At 40.7% G+C, this 26745-nt stretch overlaps 1 protein-coding gene across 11 annotated transcripts in view; it reads left to right on the top strand.

The window, feature by feature from the left end:
- Positions 1–26745, top strand: part of TTN (titin) — a 276227-nt gene that overhangs the window by 64970 nt on the left and 184512 nt on the right. For all 11 annotated transcript variants that reach the window (XM_027556470.1, XM_027556566.1, XM_027556480.1 and 8 more), the window contains 40 exons: positions 4769–5047; positions 6822–7385; positions 7920–8201; positions 8301–8579; positions 9156–9434; positions 9526–9804; positions 9922–10209; positions 10322–10600; positions 10686–10967; positions 11062–11340; positions 11450–11728; positions 11831–12109; positions 12224–12511; positions 12637–12915; positions 13050–13331; positions 13432–13710; positions 13830–14108; positions 14222–14500; positions 14602–14889; positions 15134–15412; positions 15626–15907; positions 17034–17312; positions 17434–17715; positions 18461–18739; positions 18853–19140; positions 19292–19570; positions 19663–19941; positions 20045–20323; positions 20441–20728; positions 20851–21138; positions 21682–21963; positions 22222–22500; positions 22620–22901; positions 23054–23332; positions 23427–23714; positions 23905–24183; positions 24278–24556; positions 24656–24934; positions 25074–25361; positions 25503–25790. In XM_027556470.1, coding sequence (XP_027412271.1) covers positions 4769–5047; positions 6822–7385; positions 7920–8201; positions 8301–8579; positions 9156–9434; positions 9526–9804; positions 9922–10209; positions 10322–10600; positions 10686–10967; positions 11062–11340; positions 11450–11728; positions 11831–12109; positions 12224–12511; positions 12637–12915; positions 13050–13331; positions 13432–13710; positions 13830–14108; positions 14222–14500; positions 14602–14889; positions 15134–15412; positions 15626–15907; positions 17034–17312; positions 17434–17715; positions 18461–18739; positions 18853–19140; positions 19292–19570; positions 19663–19941; positions 20045–20323; positions 20441–20728; positions 20851–21138; positions 21682–21963; positions 22222–22500; positions 22620–22901; positions 23054–23332; positions 23427–23714; positions 23905–24183; positions 24278–24556; positions 24656–24934; positions 25074–25361; positions 25503–25790 — 11547 coding nt within the window. The remainder of the gene's footprint in view (positions 1–4768; positions 5048–6821; positions 7386–7919; positions 8202–8300; positions 8580–9155; positions 9435–9525; positions 9805–9921; positions 10210–10321; positions 10601–10685; positions 10968–11061; positions 11341–11449; positions 11729–11830; positions 12110–12223; positions 12512–12636; positions 12916–13049; positions 13332–13431; positions 13711–13829; positions 14109–14221; positions 14501–14601; positions 14890–15133; positions 15413–15625; positions 15908–17033; positions 17313–17433; positions 17716–18460; positions 18740–18852; positions 19141–19291; positions 19571–19662; positions 19942–20044; positions 20324–20440; positions 20729–20850; positions 21139–21681; positions 21964–22221; positions 22501–22619; positions 22902–23053; positions 23333–23426; positions 23715–23904; positions 24184–24277; positions 24557–24655; positions 24935–25073; positions 25362–25502; positions 25791–26745) is intronic.

The following is a 26745-nucleotide window of genomic DNA, read 5'->3' on the forward strand; positions in this document are numbered from 1 at the left end:
CTATATTGACCTTCACTCCATTTACAGATACTTTGGGAGTATAAATGAAGGGAAAGCTGACATGAGTGATAACATTAGAGATTAAATGTGAAGTTAAGTGGTCATTGTGAAAGTAATCAATGTTTTTACAACTTACTGATTGAAATGATAAATAATTGAGTATTTATAGATAAGTTTTATCAATATATTTATAGCCAACAGACACTGAAGTCTTGCTCTTTACTGCTTATACATTTGTATTAAGACATAAGACTGTTCCCTGTAATGCAAGTGGAGTGAACTAATACAATAGTCAAACCACTTTTAGGTAAAGTAATAAAACTATTATTAACAGAGCTGTTCTACACACCTAACAAATTTAATGAAAAGCTAATCTCTTGTTATCAAATTACATTTCTTTCATTCTGTTCATGAAACTTTAAAGAATATCTGTTATTCATTGCTTGTTTTTCTGTTCAGTAAGACTGTATAGGTATTTCTTGTGCAATAAAATATAATCAAATTTTTAATGCTGGAGTTTTCTCTCATTTCTGACTCTCCCATTTTCTTAGCATAAGCCTCATTATAAAAGCTTTGCTGAAGTGATGTGGCAATTCACACAGGCAAAAGAAGCCCTGCATTTCTAGTAACTGAAAACAGTGGTTCTCTTACAAATTCAGATCAACCATTTTCTGTAGCCACTTATTTTTAATAATGGCTTCAGTTTATAAGCAGTAACTAAAACATAGATGTTTTATTTTGGAAATAAACAGTCTTCAATTTGACAATGATCATTCTTAAACTCAAGAAAATTCTAAATGTAAGAAATAATTATGGATCTTTTTAGTCATTTATTTAAATAAGTAATATTAAATGATATTAGTTACTTAATATTTGTTGGAATTTTTAGTTAAAGAAAAATATTTGGATCCAGAATTCTTTTATTATAAATATTTAGCCAGCAGTTTTGCAAACTTTAGAATTGAGACTATCACAAAGGAAAACTCATAAGAACATCTTTAAAATTTATAAACTCTAACACTAATGAAATGGATTGAAAGTTGCGTCAGTACAGTATTGATAATCATATGATATAATAAGCTAAGGTTAAAATTTTAGAAATGTGCTTTTTGATAAATCTCATGATAATTAACAATTTCAGGAATAAAGCAGAAGACGACTGTCAATTGGTGTGTAATTCTTTGACTTCTTCGTTTAAGTAAAATTGATAGTAAAATAATAATCATTTTTTCCCATACAGAGTTTTCTATTTCTCTTCTGTCTGCCAAAGAAGAAGGACCTCAAACCTCTAGCTGTGACCTTCAGTTATTTAATAGAAATGAAACACTTGAACCTTTGTCTGAACCTTCAGTTTATTCACCTAAATTTGATTCCAAAAAGGAGGGCAATGCCCCAGTTTTCATCAAAGAAGTGTCAAATGCTGAAATAAGCATAGGGGATGTGGCGAAGCTGTTTGTTACTGTCACCGGCATTCCCACACCCCAGATACAGTGGTTCTTTAATGGAGCAATGTTAACCCCTTCAGCTGACTACAAATTTGTGTTGGACGGTAATGATCACAGCTTAATCATTCTGTTCACCAAACTGGAGGATGAGGGAGAATATACATGTATCGCCAGTAATGAATACGGGCAGGCAATGTGTAGTGCGTATCTGAAAATAAATTCTGAAGCCGAGGGCCATGAAGAGCCAGAATCGGCAGAGAAGTCTCTGGAAAAGCTCCAAGGTCCTTGTCCTCCTTACTTCCTTAAGGAGCTAAAACCAGTGCATTGTGTGCAGGGACTCCCTGCCATCTTTGAATACGTGGTACTCGGAGAGCCTGCACCTACTGTTCTGTGGTTCAAAGAAAATAAGCAACTTTGTACCAATGTGTATTACACTATCATTCACAATCCTGATGGTTCTGGGACATTCATCGTCAACGATCCTCAGAAAGAAGATGGCGGTCTCTATGTCTGTAAAGCAGAGAATGTGTGGGGTGGGTCCACCTGTGCAGCAGAGCTCTTTGTGCTTCTGGAAGACACAGACATGACTGACGCCACCTGCAAAGCTGCGCCCACACCAGAGGCTCCAGAAGGTTTTCCACACACATCGGTAAAGGACCCTGCAGTTGAGACGTTTGACTCAGAGCAGGAAGTTGTAACTTTCGTAAAAGATGCCATTTTGAAAGCTTCTTTAATTGCAGAAGAAAAACAACAGTTTTCTTATGAGCATGTGGTTAAAACCAATGAACTAAGTAGTCAAGTTACTTTAAAAGCTGAGCAACTGCAATCCACAGTCATACTGGAACACGATATGCCCACTCCTGAAAGCACCAGAGAACTTCTTTCCATCAGTGGTACTATTCATGTCCAGCCTATCAAGGAACTACCTCCCAGTTTACAGCTGCAGATTGCCCAGTCCCAGGACACCCTCCCCAGAGAAGATACTCTGATGTGTCAAGAGCCTGAGTCACAGGTAGTTCTATCAGATACGGAAAAAATCTTTCCAAGTTTCATGTCCATAGAGGAAATTAGTTTGTCAACAGTTGAGTCTCTGCAAACTTTATTAGCTGAACCTGAAGAGAGTTATCCACAGCCATTAATAAAAGAAACACCAGCCCATTCATATCCGACCTCTGTGGCTGAGGAAGTACTTTTATCAAAAGACAAGACAGTGTCTGCAGTGGACAGAGGGCAAAGAGAGACTTCTCAAAAGCAAGAGTCGCAAAATGCTCTCTTCCTGAATCAGAACTTAGCTGAGGGACACGCACAAAGTTTACAGGGTCCTGACGTCACAGTCTCCAGAGTCTCTTCAGAACACACGTGCACAGAAAGTGAAATTTTGATGGAAAGTGTGGATCAACTGGATAGTGCAGGGCAAGATTTTGCAGCCAGGATTGAGGAAGGCCAGTCCTTAAGGTTTCCATTAGCATGTGAAGAAAAGCAGGTACTGCTCAAGGAAGAGCATTCTGACACCTTGGCATTGCCCCTGAACCAAACCACTGAGTATAAAAAGGAGCCTATGGCAGTAAATGGTGTGCAGGAGGTGCAGGGAAGTGATTTTCTTTCTAAGGAAAGTTTGCTTCCTGGTATTCCAGAAGAGCAGCGATTAAACCTGAAAACTCAGATCCGCAGTGCTTTGCAAGCAGCAGTGGCCAGCGAGCAATTGAGTCTTTTCTCTGAATGGTTAAGAAACATTGAACAGGTGGAGGTCAAGGCCATAGACTTTACCCAAGAGCCCAACTGCATTATGTGCACCTATCTGATTACCTCAGTGAAATCTCTGACAGAAGAAGTAACCGTCACTATTAAAGGCATTGATCCTCAAATGGCTGACTTGAAAACTGAACTGAAGGAGGCGTTGTGCTCTATATGTGAGGAAATGAACATTTTAACAGCTGAGGAGCCTGGAATTGAGAAAGGAGCCACAGTAGTCTTGCAGGAAGATGTTTCTTTTTCCAGTTCACAGAAGCTTGAAGCAATCACTGAACCAGAAGCTGAATCTAAGTACCTTGTCTCGAAGGAAGAGATCAGTTATTTTAAGGTGGAGAGTCAGGTCAAAGCTGTGGGTACCACAACTGCTTCTGCTGCTGTTTCTGATGAAAAACAGGATGAGCTACCAAAACCATCAGAGGAAAAAGAGAAAGTCTCTGAAGGTGGTACTGAGGAGGTTGGTACAGTAGAGATACAGGAAGCTGAGGATGAGGAAGACAGGAAGCTCGGAGAAGATGGTCCTGATGTACAGACGCCCTTGGTGGACACAATTGCCGAGGAAGGTGACATCATAAGCCTCACGTCATGCATAACAAACGCCAAAGAGGTGAATTGGTATTTTGAGAGTAAACTGGTCCCTTCAGATGAAAAGTTCAAGTGTTTACAGGATCAAAATACATACACGCTAGTCATCGACAAAGTAAATAGAGAAGAGCATCAAGGGGAATACACGTGTGAGGCCTTGAATGACAATGGAAAAGCAACAACGTCAGCAAAACTCACTGTAGTCAAAAGAGGTTGGAATTTTAAGGATTCAGTGGATCAAGCTCTAACATTCACTGGGTTGTAGTGATTTAGGTTTCATCACTGAGTTTTCACTTACCTGCCATTGCCAGAATTTATTTAGAGTAAAAATGAAATCACAGACATAATCATGGTTAGTAACTCTTCTCCTTTTTCCTTACTGCCTTGCTGGGTGGTACGTTATAGTTATCCTGCTATTTATTTTAAAAAATTAATGTATTTTCATATATTTCATAAAACTGATAAATGTTTTCAGTCTATTTCTATATGAAAATACTTTAATGATATGTAATCAAAAGCTGTCAGTGAACACCTAGTTACCCTGAAATCGTCAGTCTCGTTGTTAAATTCAAAATAACCATGATTAATTGTCTGTGTTTCTCATTTTGATGTCTTTTTTTTTTTTTTGCTATTGTTTCACTACATCACTTTATTTAGTACATCATGTTTCTTTCACGTTATTCTGAGTTTTCCTAGTCAGCATGGTATATTAAAAAAAAATATCATGTTGTTATGCATGTAAGCCAAAGCATCACATTTTTCACAATTCACTGGAAAATAACAATTGAATATGTTGAAAGCTGCTCATTGTCTTCTTTTGCCTTCAATGATCTTTCTCATTTTCCAGTCACTTGTCTTAAACTGCTGCAATCCATCTCACCAATTTTCAACTGTTTTACTCCATTAACAGCAACCAAAGTTAGAAGGAAAAGAAAAATGTGAGGTGCCTAGTAAGGAGGCGTGCTAACAGCCTCTGCTTCCCTTTGCAGCTGCTCCAGTGATCAGGAGGAGAATTGAGCCCCTGGAAGTAGCCCTGGGCCACCTCGCCAAATTTACCTGTGAGATCCACAGCGCCCCCAATGTCCGCTTCCAGTGGTTCAAAGCTGGACGAGAAATCTATGAAAGTGACAAGTGTTCTATTCGGTCTGCAAATTACGTCACCACCCTGGAAATCCTGAGAACCCAGGTTGTTGACTGTGGCGAGTACACCTGCAAAGCTTCCAACGAGTATGGCAGTGTCAGCTGTACAGCCACACTGACTGTGACAGGTAAATGCCAAACGCTGACACAGATGTCGTTCCATTTCATATTATTGCCTATTTGACTTCCATACAGGTGCAGGAAGTGTGTGTTCTACCAACTGGAGAGACCAACAGCAACGTGGTAACACAGTGGCTCCTGCAGAGCCTATGAGAGATGAGAAATGTTTGTTTCTCATTGTTTCTCTTGTTTAAGGTCCTATTTCTGACAACAGCTAAAGAAAAAAATAACTTTTTATTTCAAGAGGATGTCAAGGAATCCTACAAGCAGTGACTCCTGATAGTTTGGTTTAGGTTTTTTGTTTTGTTCTCTTTCTTTTCTTTAAATAGTCTGGCTTGCCCCTTAGTATAAAAAATTTTCAGGACACTTTGGTGCTGCTAAAAAAATAAATGATGTCCCAATATATTTCATAACTTGGAATCAATTAACCAATTAAGAACAGGAAAAAGCAGAACAGAAAACTAAGGACAGAGCATAAGACTAAAATTAAACAAATCCTAATAAGAGATAGGGAGGTATTACAGGACTCCAAGCTAGGATTCTCACCCTAGGCTTTATTACTAATTTAAAAATAAGAATAACTACACAAATATTCTTTTCTTAGTTTCCTAATAATATACAGGATGACTGTCAAGTAGGTAACACTCAGGTGTTTGAATTCCCTTATTCGCAAAAAAGATTAGTAGCTCTTTCCTTTCTCTCCCTTCCTTCCCTCTCTGTCTCTCTTGCCTTCTTTCTACTAAGGGAAAATGTGACCGTGAGCTTATGAATGATGGTTTGGGATCAGGGGTAGCAATGATTTGTGCTGTTGATAGAAGCCATGCACAAGTGGGCCTGTCTTTGCTCTTCTTTTTCTTTTTGAAGTTTAGTTGATTACCATATTACCTTGATCATCTTTTCCAATGAGAGCATGGAGGGGAAAGACAAATGCAGCACCTGTCATTGACTTGAAAAAGACGACGTTACCCACAGCTTCCTCTCCTCCACAACTCTTCCATCGGAAACTCCACACCCCAGGCCCACAGTGACCCATTCAGTGGTTTTTGCTTTGTGATCAAAGAATATCTGCACCACCAAGTGCATGGCATTATTCTTAATGACACTTTGGGAAATTTCTTTATCCAAAATAGGACTGTTCAGTAATGGAACTAACACTGTTGCTTCAAGTCACAGAGGAAAGAAGAAAGAGGAGGATTTTTTATTTTTTAACCAAAAAGAGAGGTTCCTAAAGGCTTTCTTCCAAATGCAGAATGGACATAGAAAATTACTGCTATATGTATTTTTACAAGTTTGAAATGGTTTAGCAGATGCATTTATAGTTGAAACATGAGGGTTAGATTTTAAAAAACTATTCAGACCTTTTCTATTATTCACTTAATATCCCTCCTCTTCAGAAAAGTCAAGAACATTTTCTTTATATTCCTTATACAGTCTTCTGATTTGCAGAATTAAGTACCAGTTGAATTGCTTATCAGATAGTTCAAACAATTAATCAGCTACTAAAATGGACAGATCTTTAGCAATTGTAAGTTAATGTTGTGAAATAAAAGAAGAACAAATCTTTTATTTAAAGTTTTAAGTGCTGTCTTGCTCCGCTATAAAAAAAATTCTCGTCCCTTTCCTTTGATGCATCTTTTCATTTTCTTAATAGATTACCTTACTTTAAATAATGTCTCAGGTCTATCTAAAGCTATAACTCATCTCTTCTCTTTCTTGGAATATGTAATTACAGAAGGAGCTTTGTGGGGACAAAACATAACACTGAAAACATTTCTCTTACAGAGGCGTATCCACCAACCTTCTTCTCCAGACCTAAGTCCGTAACGACTTTTGTGGGTAAGGCAGCCAAGTTTCTCTGCACAGTGACAGGCACTCCCGTGATTGAAACCATTTGGCAGAAAGATGGAATGGCCCTCTCACCTTCCCCTACCTGCAAGATTTCAGATGTAGACAACAAACACATTTTAGAGCTCTCAAATCTTACAGTTCATGATAAAGGAGTTTACTCCTGTAAGGCTTCTAACAAGTTTGGAGCTGACACCTGCCAAGCTGAGTTGGACATAATTGACAAACCACATTTCATTAAAGAACTGGAGCCTGTACAATCAGCTATCAATAAGAAGATCCACCTTGAGGGCCAAGTAGATGAAGACAGAAAAGTCACAATTACGTGGAGCAAAAATGGGCAGAAGCTCCCCATTGGGAAAGATTATAAGATCTATTTTGAAGATAAAATAGCTTCACTTGAGATCCCTCTGGCCAAACTCAAAGATTCAGGAACCTATGTTTGCACAGCTTCCAATGAGGCTGGAAGCAGCTCCACTTCAGCAACAGTAACTATCAGAGGTAAGAAGTGTGTGAACGATGTTTCACTCCCTTCTCTGCAGGGATGCCTCAGTAGACAAATTGTTGACACACTGCAGTCGGCGCATTTTGTGATGAAAATGATTTCATCTCAGCAATTGTTTTGGTTTGGGGAAATCCTGAAATTGTTTATATTTTTTAGTCTTTTTCAGAATTCACTTACTCTTGTTCATTTCAAGCTGTCTGCCATTAACATAGCTTGCTTAAAACTACTTCTAAGAACTTTGAGTGTCTAGACAATCCTTAAATATCTTCTTTCATAAAATTGCTCTTTGTCTAAGTAGAATTTGTTTAGTTTAGTTTTTGTTTATTTTTTAAATCAAGAGTCTGGGAAAACATTTTGGAGTCATAGAAATATGGAAAGCTATTAAGTATACCACAACCTGTTCAGGAATTTCATGAAGATATTGTGTGTGTGTGTTGTGTGTGTCTTTTTATTGTGTGATGTCTACTTTGTTTGTGTGTGCTTTATGCTTCAGATGTCTTTTCCTTTTCTTTTCTGTTAACCTCATATAGAGCCACCATCCTTTGTGAAGAAGGTGGATCCTTCTTACTTAATGCTCCCAGGTGAATCAGCACGCCTCCACTGCAGGCTGAAAGGCTCACCTGTGATCCAGGTTACTTGGTTTAAAAATAACAAAGAACTTACTGAGAGTAACACAATCAGAATGTCCTTTGTCAATTCTGAGGCTGTCCTTGACATTACGGATGTAAAAGTTGAAGACAGCGGGACTTACTCGTGTGAAGCAGTGAATGACGTCGGCAGTGACAGTTGCAGCGCTGAAATAGTTGTCAAAGGTTTGTTGACTTGGTCATAGCCCATTGGTTTTTGAGACAAGGTTTTCTTTTTACCTGTTTGTAACAAGTAACTTATACAATCCTTTCATGCTTTTGTAGAACCTCCTTCTTTCATCAAAACTCTTGAGCCTGCAGACATAGTGAGAGGAACAAATGCCCTCCTTCAGTGTGAAATCGCAGGCACTGGACCATTTGAAATTAGCTGGTTCAAGGATAAGAAGCAAATTCGAAGTAGTAAAAAGTACAGGTTGTTTTCTCAGAAGTCCACTGTGTCCCTGGAGATCTTTTCTTTTAATAGCGCGGACGTTGGTGACTATGAGTGTGTGGTTGCTAATGAAGTTGGGAAGTGTGGCTGTGTTGCAACCCACTTACTAAAAGGTTAGTGCTTGAAAAATTCATCTCTCTTTGATAAATTGTCAAAATAGCTTTCTTAGCTCAAGGAAGTAAAATGGGTACATTCTCCTCTTCTCCTAATTTTTGAAAATACGTTTTGCCTTCAGTTTGACCTAGGACCCTGGGAACAATGCAGTCTTTATCTTGAGGCCAGTGTAAATATTGAGTCTCTGATGGTGGTGGTGATTTAGTTGCTAAGTTGTATCCAACTCTTGCAACCCCATGGACTGTCGCCCACAAGGCTCCTCTGTCCATGGGATTTTCCAGGCAAGAATACTGGAGTGGGTTGCCGTTTCCTTCTCCAGGGGATCTTTCAGACCCAGAAACTGAACCCAGGTCTAGAAAAATGAATTATGCAATAAGCGATTTTGTCAGCTGATAGCTGTGTATCTTTGCATCTTCTTCTTGCATGGAAGTGTAATACCTCTTAAATTGGATTTCTTTTTCTAATCAATCAACACTATGGACTAGATAAATGTAATCGAGATAAAATTCTTGCATGCACATGGTGTCAAAGTGTTTGGGAATGATCAATTTTATATGCTGTCTTTCTTTAACTAGAACCACCAACCTTTGTAAAGAAAGTAGATGATTTTACTGCGCTGGCAGGACAGACGGTTACTTTACAAGCTGCCGTGAGAGGGTCAGAACCCATTTCTGTCACATGGATGAAGGGACAGGAGATCATTAAAGAAGATGGAAAGATCAAAATGAGCTTTGCCAATGGTGTGGCAGTCTTGATAATCCCTGATGTGCAGATTAGTTTTGGTGACAAATACACATGCCTGGCTGAAAATGAAGCCGGAAGCCAAACGTCTGTTGGGGAATTAATAGTTAAAGGTTCGTGGAGGAACATTTTGAATTGATATTTCTTTTAAAAACGAAACCTTAATCAACACTGCAGAATTCTAACTATTTAATACCATTGTAGAACCTGCTAAAATCATTGAGAGAGCAGAACTGATCCAAGTGACCGCAGGAGACCCAGCCACGCTGGAGTACACAGTCGCAGGCACCCCAGAACTCAAGCCAAAATGGTACAAAGATGGGAGACCTTTGGTCGCCAGTAAAAAGTATAGGATAAGTTTCAAAAACAACGTTGCCCAACTCAAATTTTATTCAGCTGAACTGCACGATAGCGGCCAGTACACGTTTGAGATTTCCAATGAAGTGGGCAGCAGCTCCTGTGAGACAACCTTCACTGTCTTAGGTTAGTATCCGTAAAAACCTGTGCTCCCATATTCCTTTGAAAGCCAACTGACAACCAACACTAAAACCACTGCGCCTTTCCACATTGTTCTTTCTTCTCTTCTTGTACCATGAACAGATCGAGACATTGCTCCATTCTTTACCAAACCCCTTCGAAACGTGGACAGTGTGGTTAGTGGCACCTGCAGACTGGACTGCAAAATTGCTGGCTCCCTCCCCATGAGGGTGTCCTGGTTTAAGGATGGTAAAGAAGTAACCTCCTCTGACAGATACAGAATAGCCTTTGTGGAAGGCACAGCCTCTTTGGAAATAAGCAGAGTAGACATGAGTGATGCCGGGAATTTCACCTGTCGAGCCACGAATTCCGTGGGTAGCAAAGACTGCAGCGGAGCCCTGATTGTGCAAGGTTGGCTGGAGACTGTGCCTTTCATTCTTATGTAAATGATGTTCAAATTAAGGTATCTTCCTTTCAGTGGCACCTCTTAACTCTTTGAAATTCTTTCTTTACACTCCTTTAGAACCACCCAGTTTTGTAACTAAACCTGCATCAAAGGACATCCTGCCTGGCTCAGCTGTGTTCCTGAAGAGCACCTTCCAGGGGTCTACCCCTTTCACAATCAGATGGTTTAAGGGTGACAAAGAGCTGGTTTCTGGTGGAAACTGCTATATCAACAAAGAAGCTTTAGAAAGTTCCCTGGAACTATATTCAGTAAAAACCACCGATTCAGGCACATATACCTGTAAAGTCAGCAACGTGGCTGGAGCTGTGGAGTGCAGTGCAAACTTATTTGTAAAAGGTTTGCAGAATTTCCTTGACATCTTTGAGCTACCGTTGTTAGTTCTTGCCTCTTTCTCATGTCTCTGAATGACTTCCTTCCACAGAACCTGCCACATTTGTTGAAAGGTTAGAGCTGTCCCAGCTCTTAAAGAAGGGAGACACCACCCAGCTAGCCTGCAAAGTCACGGGCACCCCTCCAATTAAAATAACATGGTTTGCAAATGATAGAGAAATTAAGGAGAGCAGCAAACACAAAATGTCTTTTGTGGAGTCCACTGCGGTTCTACGACTTACAGATATTGCTGTCGAAGACAGTGGTGAATATATGTGTGAGGCTCAAAATGAGGCTGGCAGTGACCACTGCAGTAGCATTCTGATAGTCAAAGGTTTGTGTTCACGTTGTCTCTTGTGTTACCAAAGTTATGGCCCGGGGCACCGACTCCACTCCCATTAACTCAAAATAATTCCTTTCCCCTGTAGAGTCACCTTACTTTACCAAGGAATTTAAGCCCATTGAAGTGTTGAAGGAATATGATGTCATGTTGCTGGCTGAGGTGGCAGGCACGCCTCCCTTTGAGATCACTTGGTTCAAAGACAACACCACACTGCGAAGTGGCAGGAAGTACAAAACCTTCATTCAGGATCGGCTGGTTAGCCTGCAGATCCTCAAGTTTGTTGCTGCGGACGTGGGTGAATACCAGTGTCGGGTCACCAATGAGGTGGGCAGCAGCACCTGCAGTGCCAGGGTGACTTTAAGAGGTTAGTGTCAGTGCTGATGACAGACTGGCTTTTCTTTGGAGTCGATGCTTTTTGTTAAGCTGGTTTCGCTCTGGAGTTGGTATTGATTGAGAATTCGTTCTTCCACTAGAACCCCCAACCTTTGTAAAGAAGATCGAGAGCACCAGCTCCCTTAGAGGAGGCACCGCTGCCTTCCAGGCCACGCTGAAGGGCTCCCTGCCCATCACGGTGACTTGGCTAAAAGACAACGAGGAAATCACTGAAGACGATAACATAAGAATGACCTTTGAGAACAATGTGGCAAGTCTGTACCTCAGTGGCATTGAAGTCAAGCACGATGGGAAATATGTTTGCCAGGCCAAAAACGATGCAGGAATACAAAGGTGTTTCGCAGTACTCTCAGTAAAAGGTTGGTTCAGAAAGCTCACTGTGGGTTCTAGGGAAAAAATGCAGATGTAAGCCTTTAACCAGAGCCATTCACAACCCACACCTATCCCTTTGTTTTCCATAGAACCTGCAACAATCATTGAAGAGGCTGTGTCTATAGATGTCACCCAAGGAGACCCTGCCACTTTGCAGGTTAAATTTTCAGGGACTAAGGAGATTACAGCCAAATGGTTTAAAGATGGCCAAGAACTGACACTGGGCCAAAAATATAAAATCAGTGTCACTGACACTGTCTCTATACTGAAGATTATTTCTACAGAAAAGAGAGATAGTGGTGAATATACTTTTGAAGTCCAAAATGATGTCGGGAGGAGCAGCTGCAAGGCTAGCATTAATGTCTTAGGTTGGTACAGCTTTTCTATGGCGAGGAACTGGGCATTTCTATGCTCTTTCATCTCTTTCAATTTTAGAAAAAAAGTATAAATCAGTAGATTGACTTTTTTTTTTCATTGCATAGATCTTATCATACCTCCGTCATTCACCAAAAAGCTGAAGAAAATGGACAGCATTAAAGGGTCTTCCATTGACTTAGAATGTATAGTGGCTGGGTCACATCCCATAAGCATCCAGTGGTTCAAAGATGACCAAGAAATAACAGCTAGTGAAAAATACAAGTTCTCTTTTCATGACAACACTGCCTTCTTGGAAATCAGTCAGCTGGAAGGTTCAGACAGTGGCACCTACACTTGTTCAGCCACTAACAAGGCCGGACACAACCAGTGCAGCGGCCATCTGACCGTCAAAGGTTGGCAAATTTTGTCTCTGCCTCTTGAGAACTTGCTGCTCTCTGATTTCTTAATTCTTTCCTTGACTGATCAGTTCTAAAATAAACCTTCCTTTCCCCTTTCGCTTCTTCTTCTTTCACCCCAGAACCCCCTTACTTCCTGGAAAAGCCACAGTCACAAGATGTCAATCCCAATACAAGGGTTCAGTTAAAGGCACTTGTGGGTGGCACTGCGCCCATGACAATAAAGTGGTTTAAAGACAACAAAGAGTTGCACTCCGGAGCGGCTCGCTCAGTCTGGAAGGATGACACCTCCACCATCCTGGAGCTCTTTTCAGCCAAAGCTGCCGATTCGGGGACCTACATCTGCCAACTGAGCAATGATGTTGGCACAGCAACCACTAAAGCCTCTCTCTTTGTGAAAGGTCTGGTCTCTCTATCTTCTCACTGTCTTGCTTGCCTAGATTTTCTTCAGGGTAGCGGGCTTGAGAAAACAGTTTTGCTCATTGGTCTTTAGTATAAAAAATGTTCACCATCACACGTTTTTCCCCATCTTTAGAACCTCCTCAATTCATTAAGAAGCCCAGCCCAGTGCTAGTGCTGAGGAATGGACAGTCCACGACATTTGAATGCCAGATAACAGGCACGCCTGAAATCAGAGTTTCTTGGTATCTGGACGGGAACGAAATAACAGCTGTTGAGAAACATGGCATTTCCTTCATTGATGGTTTAGCCACTTTCCAGATATCTGGGGCCAGGGTGGAAAATAGTGGGACTTACGTCTGTGAAGCTCAAAACGATGCAGGCACTGCAAGCTGCAGCATTGAGTTAAAAGTGAAAGGTGCGTTACTGCTTCTCATTTCCATTCTGGCTATGCTCCTGGCTGGTCCTTGGGTCTTCCCTGGAGTAAACGGTTCTCTGTCCCCTTTTTGAATCTTTAGAGCCTCCCACCTTTATCAGGGAGCTGAAACCCGTGGAGGTAGTCAAAGATAGTGACGTGGAGCTGGAGTGTGAAGTTATGGGAACATCTCCATTCCAAGTCACTTGGCTGAGGAATAACAAGGAAATTCGGAGCAGCAAAAAATATACCCTGACTGACAGAGTGTCAGTGTTTAATCTCAACATAAACAGATGTGACCCTTCAGACACTGGTGACTACCAGTGCATCGTATCCAATGAAGGCGGCAGCTGCTCTTGCAGTGCTCGAGTCTCTCTGAAAGGTCAGTTGGATGCAAAGGAGCTGGCTGCCCAGTAAAAATTCTGTAAAGTTTTCATCTTATGATGATGGGTAGGAGTTCAGATAAACTTCCTCTTCTCATACTGTCTACTTTAATCACAGAGCCACCCTCGTTCATAAAGAAGATAGAAAACATCACTACTGTTTTGAAAAGTTCTGCCACCTTTCAGAGCACTGTGGCGGGCTCTCCTCCCATTTCTATCACCTGGCTCAAGGATGACCAGATTCTGGATGAAGATGACAATGTTCACATCTCCTTTGTGAACAACGTGGCCACACTTCAAATTAGATCTGTGGATAATGGACACAGTGGGAGGTACACGTGTCAAGCCAAGAATGAGTCAGGAGTTGAGAGGTGTTACGCTTTCCTTTTAGTACAAGGTGTGTGAGCTAGCCCCTTTCAGAGTTATTCTCTGGAGACAGTTTCACAAGCAATAACCCTTTTTCCATGGAATTATGAGTGCAACTCATCCATGTTTCCATTCTTACTACAGAACCCGCTCAGATCATAGAGAAAGCTAAATCTGTCGATGTAACTGAGAGAGACCCAGTGACCTTGGAGTGTGTTGTGGCCGGAACACCAGAACTCAAAGTCAAGTGGCTTAAAGATGGGAAACAGATTGTGCCTAGTAGATATTTTTCGATGAGTTTTGAAAACAACGTGGCCAGTTTTAGGATTCAGTCAGTAATGAAGCAAGACAGCGGCGAGTACACTTTCAAGGTGGAAAATGACTTTGGAAGCAGCAGCTGCGATGCCTACCTGAGAGTGCTAGGTCTGTACTCTCGGCCCCCGTCAGATCCCTTATGTATATTATGTCCTTGGTAAATGAGTGGCAACGATTAACGGGTGTTTTTTGTTGTTTGCATTGGACAGATCAAAATATTCCTCCATCATTCACCAAAAAGTTAACCAAAATGGATAAAGTACTAGGCTCTTCCATTCATATGGAGTGCAAAGTTTCTGGCTCACTTCCTATTAGTGCTCAGTGGTTTAAGGATGGAAAAGAAATATCTACAAGTGCAAAATACAGACTCGTCTGTCATGAGAACACTGTATCACTGGATGTGAACAACCTGGAATTAGAAGACACTGCGAATTACACATGCCGAGTATCAAACGTAGCAGGGGATGCAGCGTGCAGCGGCATCTTGACTGTAAAAGGTTAGACTTTCTTAACTTCTTCTGGCTCTTCTCTCTGGTTGCTTTTAAATGTAACACTCTTTCCTGGTGTCCTTTAAAACTAAAAATCGCCATAATTCTGTTTCTTTAGATACATCTGTATTGAGTTCAAGAAATATTCAGTCATTACCTCTTTTCAGTAGTGTTTTCTTACATGGCCTTAAAACTGTTGAAATAATCCAACTACAAGGCATTTAATCATATGCATTTCTCTTCAAATCTATAGAACCTCCAAGCTTCTTAGTGAAACCTGAGCGACAACAAGCCGTACCTGACTCTACAGTGGAATTTAAAGCTGTGCTAAAAGGAACACCACCATTTAAAATCAAGTGGTTTAAGGATGATGTGGAACTTGCCTCTGGACCTAAATGTTTCATTGGCTTGGAAGGGTCAACTAGCTTCTTAAATCTCTACTCAGTGGATGCCTCCAAGACTGGACAGTACACTTGCCAAGTTACCAATGATGTTGGTAGCGACTCTTGTACCACAACATTGCTTGTGACAGGTGTGCAAGTTTGATTGTTTTATGTTTCTGTCTGCCTGTGGCTCTGGTCCTTTCTCTAATCTTTTACAATGCATCTACCCAGTCAAGAAAATACCCTTCTATTGGCCAGGCATTGTTCATGTTTCATGTTTTTCTTTTGTACTACTTAACTGAACTTGTGTTATTTATATCTGTTATGTTCCCTCATAATCTCCCCTTTTCTTCACTCTCTAGAACCACCAAAGTTTGTAAAGAAACTAGAAGCGACCAAAATAGTGAAAGCAGGTGACTCAGCACGACTTGAATGCAAAATAACTGGATCCCCAGACATCAGAGTTGTGTGGTACAGAAATGAACATGAACTCCCAGCCAGCGATAAATACAGAATGGCTTTCATTGATTCGGTGGCCGTCTTACAGATGAATTATCTTGGTACTGAGGACACTGGGGATTTCATTTGTGAGGCTCAGAATCCTGCTGGCAGCACAAGCTGTAGCACCAAGGTTATTGTAAAAGGTAGAAACCTCTTTCTTCTCTTCCTCATTACCTGAAGCCCACCTTCTTCTCCTCTGGCTATCAGAGCTCTTCATTGTTTTACGGTCATCTTTAGCTTCCATTTGAAATCATAGGACATTTTCCCAAATAGTATCATTTCTGTTTTTAGATGTTTTTCTTAAGATTTGCTCACATATAGATAATCATTCTGAGATATTTTTCTTGTTATGCCAATATCATAATTCTTTTTTTTAAATTTTATTTTATTTTTAAACTTTACATAATTGTATTAGTTTTGCAAATATCAAAATGAATCCATCACAGGTATACATCACCTCAACATATTAGCCAAGCAGTTCAAATTTGATGTTTCAAACACTCAAAAAAGGAAGGCATTTTAAAATTAACTTTTGCCTTCAGTCAACTTATAAATATATCATCATCCTCAGCATGATCTTTATCTTTTATTTAAAACAAAGACTATTTGCCACATATATCCCAAGTTTCAAGCAATAGAGGTTTTAACCTTACATTTACAACAGGATAATTATATTGTTTTTTCGCTCTCAAAACTAGTTCCTAGTTTTTAAAATAAGATCACTATACTGTGTTGTAAATAGTACTAGTATTTTCCAGAATTTTTGTCACAGAATCTGTTTGTCATATTGTGAGGCAATTATTGCAAAAACCATTTGTTGATGTGGAAGACTTAGAACACAGATGGTGTGATAACTTCCAAGTATCCCAAGAGTAAAGCACATACAAAAAAATTTCATCCCTGAAGTCAGGACCCCATACCTCATACAGATCATATTAATCCTTACACTTGGGTTTAGAGGTGTGTTTGGTTTTTGTTTTGTTTTACAATTTCACATCAATCTTTACTAAATTAGTAAAGTGGTGTAGACAGAATGTTGAGCTGCTCAGTAAGGTTGTCTGGGGTCTGGTCTGGGTCCTCAGCCAGTGAAGCCAAGTGATTCTGTAAAGGCCCTATTGCTTCTCTGAGGCTATTATTCTTCAGCACTAAAGTCATAGTGCCAGACCTGTGTTAGTAGTTTGACTCTTTCTTCCAATTTTTAAACAAAGAAATAAAAACATTATATGAAGTTAAGTAGCCTAGTTCATGAGGAATTCTTGTTTTTTACAGAACCACCTGTTTTTAGCAGCTTCCCTCCTGTGGTAGAAACCCTTAAAAATGCTGAAGTTAGTATTGAATGTGAACTTTCCGGAACACCACCATTTGAGGTGGTTTGGTACAAAGATAAGCGACAACTCCGGAGTAGCAAGAAATACAAGATTGCATCCAAAAATTTCCATGCAAGCATTCACATTCTCAATGTTGACACTTTAGACATTGGTGAATACCACTGTAAAGCACAGAATGAAGTGGGAAGCGATACTTGCATTTGCATTGTAAAACTAAAAGGTAAGCATTATTTCCTGCACGTGGCAGAAATGGCAGGAGCATGCAAAATGGTTATTTGTTTTCTCTTTTTCATTATCTGGACAATCTTTCCAACAATCTCCATCCATCTTTCCCTGTTCAGAACCACCAAGATTTGTCTCCAAGCTGAACAGCCTCACAGTTGTAGCTGGTGAGCCTGCTGAGTTACAAGCATCCATAGAAGGCACCCAGCCTATTTCTGTCCAGTGGCTTAAAGAGAAGGAAGAAGTGGTTAGAGAAAGTGAAAACATCAGAATTACATTTGTGGAAAATGTTGCCACTCTGCAGTTTTCAAAAGCAGAACCAGCTAATGCTGGGAAGTATATCTGCCAAATCAAGAATGACGGTGGAATGAGGGAGAACATGGCCACGTTGACTGTTTTAGGTTGGTACAATATGGTGCAGTAGTTCTCTGATATAAGGAGGTGCCAAACACTGAGATGACTTACTAAGAGATAGTGGCAGAATTTCCTTTTTTTAATTTCTAGAACTATATCAATCCTCACCTATCTCAAAGGTTTATGGAAAAGGACCTTTCAGGCACTCTTTTCTGTGTCTGTGATCCTAACAAAAATTAACCATTTTTATTATTTTCTTGATGAATTAGCAGAGAAAATCACGACTGTCTTTTGTTTAACCATGAAAAAAATGAGAGTCCAACATATGCTACAAGGAGATTTTTTTTCTCAAGTGTTACTGTTTAAGCTGACAAAAACTCCAAAGATCAAAGTTTGATAAGAATGACTTGCACTTTCATCTTTGGGCATATTCATTTTTAATTTTGCAGTTGTTTGAAAAACAACTTTGAAAAAGCTGTCTTTAGCTCCTTAAAGTAGAGCAACAATACTGAGCAATTCATAGGAACATGTGGGCTTTGTTCTAGAGAGGGTCAAGTACAAATCAATATATGACATTGAATTATTTCAGAAGTTGAATAACGCAAAAACATATTTCTTAATAATTCCTATAATTTCATGACAGCATGTAATTATGGATTCTCATTTTAAGGTCTAGAGAAAGAGGGCCTGAAGATATCCATATAATTGAAAGAAACAGTGTTAATGAATTTGATAGTAGAGACAAGGTGAAGCTAACAGTTTTTAACAGATGGCTATCACGTTTTATTTCAGAACCTGCGGTCATTGTTGAGAAAGCAGGTTCGATGACAGTTACTGTAGGAGAAACGTGCACTCTGGAGTGTAAGGTGGCTGGCACTCCCGAACTCTCAGTCGAATGGTACAAGGATGGAAAGCTGTTGACCAGCAGCCAAAAACACAAATTTAGCTTCTACAACAAAATCTCTTCCTTGAAGATTCTCTCTGTTGAAAAGCAGGACGCAGGCACATACACTTTCCAGGTTCAAAATAATGTTGGCAAAAGCAGCTGCACAGCCGTGGTCGATGTTTCAGGTTAGTTGTGACATGTTCTTCCCATTGCTTCAGCAAATTCCTTTCACAAGCTTTCTTCCCTCGAGTCTCTGCTGTTCTTCCAAACCTCAAGTCTCTTGCCTCTCCTCATGCAGACCGAATGGTTCCTCCTTCTTTCACACGAAGACTGAAAGATACCATTGGAGTGCTGGGTACATCTTGTATCTTGGAGTGCAAAGTAGCCGGATCATCACCAATCTCTGTTGCCTGGTTTCATGGGAAAACCAAAATTGTCAGTGGAGCGAAGTACCAAACTACATTTTCAGATAACGTCTGCACATTGCAGCTCAATTCTCTGGACTCATCAGATATGGGCAGTTACACATGTGTGGCTGCTAATGTCGCTGGGTCTGATGAGTGCCGTGCAGTGCTGGCTGTACAAGGTCAGTGTCAGACACTCACATCCTTTCTTACAAGTTCTTCTTTGGGTGCCCATCCCTGCTGACACATTCAAAAGGCATCTTCTTTTTGATAAAAATCGCAACTAAATCTGAAACTTACAGGATCTTTTCATTGTCCTCCTTGCTTGTATAGAACCACCCTCTTTCGTGAAGGAACCTGAACCTTTGGAAGTACTACCAGGCAAAAACATCACCTTCACAAGTGTTATTAGAGGAACCCCTCCATTTAAGGTCGGCTGGTTCAGAGGTGCCAGAGAACTGGTGAAAGGAGACAGGTGCAACATCTATTTTGAAGACACTGTGGCAGAACTGGAATTATTTAATGTGGACATCTCTCAGAGTGGGGAATACACCTGTGTGGTTTCTAACAACGCTGGCCAAACATCCTGCACTACCCGTCTCTTTGTAAAAGGTTTGCTCCAGTCTTTGTGCTTCCTGCTTTTTAAGTGGCATCTTTGTTCGTGTTTTTACTGTGTTTAACGGCTATGCTTTGTCACTCCCCAGAACCAGCTGTGTTTGTGAAGAAACTGAGTGATCACTCTGTAGAACCAGGGAAATCCATCATTTTGGAAAGTACCTATAAGGGAACACTCCCCATTTCAGTTACATGGAAAAAGGATGGTTTCAACATAACACCGTCTGAAAAATGCAGCATAGTCACAACAGAGAAGACCTGCATCCTGGAAATTCTGAACAGCACAAAAAGAGATGCAGGACGGTATTCCTGCGAGATTGAAAATGAGGCGGGAAGGGATGTTTGTGAAGCCCTGGTGTCTACATTAGGTGTGTTTCTTATTCTCCAATGATTGGCATTTGTCTAACGTGAGGCGTGGTTTGTGTGGTTTTCTTTAATCCCAGTTGCTGATCGTGAACCTTTCCTCTTTAGAACCACCTTATTTTGTTACGGAACTGGAGCCTCTGGAGGCATCAGTGGGAGATTCCGTTTCTTTACAATGCCAAGTTGCTGGGAGCCCAGAAATTACAGTGTCTTGGTACAAAGGCGATACCAAGCTACGGCCGACTCCTGAATACAGGACTTATTTTACAAACAATGTGGCCACACTTGTTTTTAATAAAGTGAACATCAATGACAGTGGAGAGTACACATGTAAAGCAGAAAACAGTATAGGAACTGCCTCTTCTAAGACTGTCTTCAGAATTCAAGGTGATAATTTTATTTTACGAGTTAAGGAATTTCTTCTTCCTTATCTTCACACTTCCCTTTATGGGGAAATTTTTGTTTCACGTACTAATGCCTCCAGTATTACTTGTCTTCCTGCAGAGCGCCAGCTCCCACCTTCCTTTGCAAGACAACTAAAGGACATTGAACAAACTGTTGGGTTACCAGTTACCCTCACTTGTCGACTGAATGGCTCCGCACCCATCCAAGTGAGCTGGTACAGAGATGGGGTACTTCTACGAGATGATGAAAATCTACAGACATCGTTTGTAGATAATGTGGCAACCTTAAAAATTCTGCAAACAGACTTGAGTCACTCTGGCCAATATTCTTGTTCAGCTTCTAATCCACTTGGAACAGCGTCTTCCAGTGCTAGACTGACAGCAAGAGGTTTGTTCCGATGTTACTCTTTTTCTCTTTGTAAACCATGACTTCCTATTCATTGTCAAAGTAGAAATAGCCAATAAAGAACAACAGCAAAAAGTATGCTGATTTTTCTTCTCATCTTCCAGAACCTAAGAAATCTCCCTTCTTTGACATCAAGCCTGTATCTATAGATATTATTGCTGGGGAAAGTGCTGACTTTGAATGTCATGTTACTGGTGCTCAACCAATGCGAATTACTTGGTCAAAAGATAACAAGGAGATCCGTCCTGGAGGAAACTACACAATTACATGTGTGGGAAACACTCCCCATTTGAGAATTCTTAAAGTAGGCAAAGGAGACTCTGGTCAATATACTTGCCAAGCAACCAATGATGTTGGCAAAGACATGTGCTCAGCTCAACTCAGTGTAAAAGGTATCTCTACATGGCACTGACCAATACTTATTCTCTCCCATCTTACATAATTTTCTTCAGAAAAGTTTCTTTATTTTTTAAATGTTTGGGATGAACTAACTAGATCATATTAGAATTTGTATATTAGTGTTGGAGGCAACATTAATCAAAGTTCTATTTTCCTTTTTATTTTGTTTTTTAAATTAGTGTATCTCTAAGTATAATCTTATCAGAGTGTTGTTTATGTGAAATTTGTTAAATGTCATTTCCTCTCTTTTTTTCACTCTTTTCCTGTTATATGGCATTCTGAATTATCATTTTGATCAAATACTTCTATAATACATTAACTTACATGTTTTAGTTTCTATATCCAGACTACAAGGTTAACTTGTCAATTAAATTCTCTATTAAAAATAGTAAAAGTTTATTTAACAGAAAAAAATATATATTTTATCATGAAATTCTCAGAAAGTACATATATTCTTAATAATAAACAAGATAAAATTAGGTATTTATAAAATCTTAAGCTACAAACATAAGCTGTTTCTTCCTTTGACTTACTAGAACCTCCAAAGTTTGTTAAGAAATTAGAAGCTTCAAAAGTTGCAAAGCAGGGAGAATCCATCCACCTGGAATGCAAAATAAGTGGTTCTCCAGAAATCAAAGTTTCGTGGTTCCGAAATGACAGTGAACTTCATGAGAGCTGGAAGTACAACATGTCTTTTGTGGACTCTGTGGCAGTGCTCACCATCAATGAAGCCAGCGCAGAGGACAGTGGGGACTATATCTGTGAAGCCCATAACGGAGTTGGGGATGCCAGCTGTAGCACAGCCCTGACCATCAAAGGTTAGATACACTAAGTCCCTTGCTTTCTTCCTTCTCCTCTGCTCTGGATTCTTTCTCAGCAGTGTTCTGAGCTCCAAAACAAAAAGGCCAGTGAAGGGGATTTGCTTGCAATTCTTAAACTAGCTTTTATGACTTGTCATTTCTTATGTTCGTTTACTGTCATATGGTCACTCCAGGCACTGAATGATTTAAAGTCTAACATATTTTCCCTTTTCTTAGGCAAATGCGCTCATTGTTTATCTCCTTTTCTTCTGGTAGCACCTCCTGTTTTCACCCAGAAGCCTTCTCCAATAGGAGCCCTTAAAGGTTCTGATGTTGTATTCCAATGTGAAATTTCGGGAACTCCCCCATTTGAAGTGGTGTGGGTTAAAGATCGAAAGCAAGTTCGAAGCAGCAAGAAGTTTAAAATCACCTCAAAAAATTTTGATGCAAGTCTTCATATCCTTAACCTGGAAGCCGCCGATGTGGGCGAATATTACTGCAAAGCTACTAATGAGGTGGGGAGTGACACATGTGTTTGCACCCTCAAGTTCAAAGGTTTGTATCCATGGGCCCCAAAATATATGCCTCTTGCTTTCATCTTTTCTTGCTTGACCAGTAATGTATTTGGCTGTGATTCTCATCTTTCTTCTCTAACCTCAAATTTCTTTCATTAGAACCCCCACGATTTGTGAAAAAGCTTAGTGACACCTCAACCCTGGTTGGGGATGCTGTTGAGTTGCGGGCTGTAGTGGAAGGCTTCCAGCCCATTTCTGTCGTCTGGCTGAAAGATAAAGGTGACGTCATCAGAGAGAGTGAAAACACTAGGATTTCATTTGTTGATAATGTTGCAACCCTCCAACTTGGGAGCCCAGAGGCATCTGACTCTGGAAAATATGTGTGTCAAATCAAAAATGATGCTGGAATGAGAGAGTGTTCAGCAATCTTGACTGTCCTAGGTTAGTAACAAAGTGCAGCCTGAGGGGGAAAATGTCCATTTGCTTGACCTATGACATCGCCTGCAAATCTTATTCTTACCCAGTAATATACTGAGTATACTCTTGGTTTGAAAGATGACTTTGTGTTCAATGCAATATACTTCTTCTTTTAGAACCAGCCAGAATCATTGAGAAACCAGAACCCATGACTGTCACTACTGGAAATGCTTTCGCATTAGAATGCGTAGTGACTGGAACACCAGAACTTTCAGCCAAGTGGTTCAAAGATGGCAGAGAAATAGCTGCAGACAGCAAGCATCACATCACATTCGTCAACAAAGTGGCTTCGCTTAAAATCCCGTGTGCAGAAATGAGTGACAAGGGGTTATATAGCTTTGAAGTGAAGAACAGTGTTGGTAAGAGTACCTGCACTGTTTCTGTCCACGTTTCTGGTGAGTAATATGAGGTTTTCATGAACATATCATTTTCCCTGGGGGAAAAAATAAAGCTTCTCTTTCAACGGAAAACTACGCTTCATCCACACAGATCGGATTGTGGCTCCTTCCTTCATCCGCAAGCTGAAGGACATCAACGCCATCGTCGGGGCCTCAGTGGTTTTGGAGTGCAGAGTCTCCGGCTCCGCCCCCATCTCCGTGGGTTGGTTTCAGGATGGCAATGAGATTGTCAGTGGGCCTAAATGCCAGTCCAGCTTTTCGGAAAACGTTTGCACTTTGAATCTGAGCTTCTTGGAGCCCTCTGACACAGGCACATACACATGCGTGGCCGCCAACGTGGCTGGGTCAGATGAATGCTCGGCGGTTCTGACTATCCAAGGTCAGTGTTCAGGGGCCAGACCGCTGCTTCTCCAGCGCCTCCACCACGTGACTTAGTGCCTGCCTTGTGGGGGATTTCTGTATTTTGTCTTTGTGCATAGTCTTAGTTCCTTTTTCTTCAAGTAGCAAAAAGCACTGCTTACTTGGATTCCTTTTTTCTCTTGATCTTCCCCCTTCCCTGGGGTCTCTAGAACCACCTTCTTTTGAACAAACCCCTGACTCTGTGGAAGTGCTCCCTGGAACGAGCCTCACATTCACCAGTGTCATCAGAGGCACCCCGCCTTTCAAGGTCAAATGGTTTAAAGGCAGCAGGGAGCTGGTGTCCGGGGAGTCATGCAGCATCTCTCTGGAAGATTTTGTCACGGAACTGGAGCTATTTGAGGTGGAGCCCTTGCAGAGCGGGGACTACTCCTGCCTTGTGACTAATGACGCTGGCAGTGCCTCCTGTACCGCACATCTTTTTGTGAAAGGTTTGCCCTTTCCTCCTAAAGCACATATCTTTAATATTTTTTCTGATTCTTCACTTGAAGATGTCAATTCTGCCTCTGTGTTTTCTCCTCATAGAACCGGCCACCTTTGTGAAAAGACTGGCCGATTTCAGTGTCGAGACAGGAAGCCCCATCGTTCTTGAGGCCACGTTTACGGGTACCCCTCCCATCTCGGTGAGCTGGATGAAGAATGAGTTTGCCCTTACACAGTCTCAGAATTGCAGTATTACCATGACAGAAAAATCTACCATCCTGGAAATCCTCGACAGCACCATAGAGGATTACGCACAGTACAGTTGCCTAATAGAAAATGAGGCCGGTCAAGATATTTGTGATGCTGTGGTGTCTGTCTTAGGTGTGTTGACAGTTACCTCTTCTTCTTGCTCTTTTCTTTCTTTCAAAACATCTTCTTTTAGTTAGTGCGCCTGATTGATTATCATCCTTTCTACCTCAGAACCGCCTTATTTCATTGAGCCTCTGGAACACGTGGAAGCAGTCATCGGAGAACCTATAACTTTACAGTGTAAAGTGGATGGAACCCCAGAAATCAGAATTTCTTGGTATAAAGAACACACAAAGCTACGGTCAGCTCCTGCATATAAAATGCAATTCAAAAATAACGTTGCCTCCTTGGTGATCAACAAAGTGGATCACAGTGACGTGGGAGAATATACCTGCAAGGCAGAAAACATTGTGGGAGCGGTGGCTTCTTCATCCGTGCTTGTTATCAAAGGTGATGACAGTTTTCTCTGCAAGTCTCACTGTGTGTTGACAGATCCATTTTCTTAAAAACATCACAATGTTAATGGATTGAAATACGCCATGGTTGTTTTCTCTCTTGTAAATAAGGATTGTCTATAACTTCTTTACAGAGCGCAAACTTCCACCTTCCTTTGCAAGAAAACTGAAGGATGTTCAGGAGACTCTTGGCTTCCCAGTTGCATTTGAATGTCGCATCAATGGCTCAGAACCTCTCCAAGTGTCTTGGTACAAGGATGGGGTACTTTTGAAAGATGATGCTAATCTGCAAACATCTTTTGTTCACAATGTAGCAACTCTTCAGATTTTGCAAACTGACCAGAGCCACGTAGGTCAGTACAATTGCTCGGCTTCGAATCCCCTTGGGACTGCTTCATCCAGTGCAAAGCTCGTCCTCTTAGGTGAGTAACTCATCACATGACCTCTTCGTTATAAAGCAGCTTCACTGCACCCAGCCACCAAGGACTGGTGCCACATAGTGTCTGCTCCACGTCTGAGAGCACGGAAACTGAAGTCACCGTGTTGCTCTTCATTCTTTCCAGAGCATGAAGTACCTCCTTTCTTTGATCTCAAGCCTGTGTCAGTAGATCTGGCTCTTGGAGAAAGTGGTTCTTTCAAATGTCACGTAACTGGAACTGCACCAATGAAAATCACTTGGGCTAAAGATAACCGAGAGATTCGTCCTGGAGGCAACTACAAGATGACTTTGGTTGAAAATACCGCCACTCTGACGGTTCTCAAAATAGGCAAAGGCGATGCTGGGCAGTACACCTGCTATGCAAGCAATGTCGCCGGAAAAGACTCTTGTTCTGCTCATCTGGGTGTACAAGGTACTTGTTGGAGCAAAATAGCAAGGGCTCATTTCAACTTCTAACACTATAGGAGGAAGTGTGTACTTGAAAAATGTGTTTAGGACTAGGGTTTAGGCTACAGTCCATGGGGTCTCAAAGAGTTGGACATGACTGAGCAACTTCAGTTTCATGGGCCAGGCTCTATGGGAGGTGTTGGGCAGGCTACAAGTTTATAGTTTACAGTTTACAGCAAATCTAGGGTCTTCTAAATGGGAGCAAGTTTTTAATTTAAAAAAATATATATATAAAACTGGTCAAACATGGGCTGAGGGTCCATTTTCAATGGCTAAAAATAGAGACTAGAGAGAGAACAGGAACTTTTCACAGAATTGTAAGATAATCCAAGTTTGAAAGAAACTATCTTAGGACAATAAAAGGAAGTTGTCTTGAATGATATATTTTTCCACAGTAGTTTGTAAATTAATGGTTTTGTTCCTCACCTCAAACTATAAAGCCCTTCAAGAAGAGTCAGATTGTGTCAAATTCTTCTCTTCTGCTAGCCTCACTTAAATAATAGTGGAAGTCAGGGGACTGGAGAGTACATTAATATCTTACATCATGGAAGGCAACCATGTCTCAAGGTAGCAAAAACAGTTCCTGTCTGCTGTGGTCAGAAATTAACTCAGTGAGCTGCTGGTCTAACTCATGAGAGCATTTTTAAAGACTTTTTGTGGTGACAATTTATAAATAACTTGAAATTAAAATAGAGTTAGATTCAGCAGCCCATGTGCCCTGTGACATATTGCTAATTATTTTATCTCCCTAAACTTGAATTTTCTGATTCAGTTAATGAAGAAAGTGTTGCTCTCCCCACTTCAAAGGGCTATCATAGAGGTTGAAGAAATATCTATTAAAGTCCTATAGGAGAAAATAGCACTTTAAAATATTAAGATATCTGACCCAGTTTTGCTACTCTGACTCTTCCTGGCACATA

This window comes from Bos indicus x Bos taurus, chromosome 2 (genome assembly GCF_003369695.1).
Source record: "Bos indicus x Bos taurus breed Angus x Brahman F1 hybrid chromosome 2, Bos_hybrid_MaternalHap_v2.0, whole genome shotgun sequence".
NCBI classification, from domain to species: Eukaryota; Metazoa; Chordata; class Mammalia; order Artiodactyla; family Bovidae; genus Bos; species Bos indicus x Bos taurus.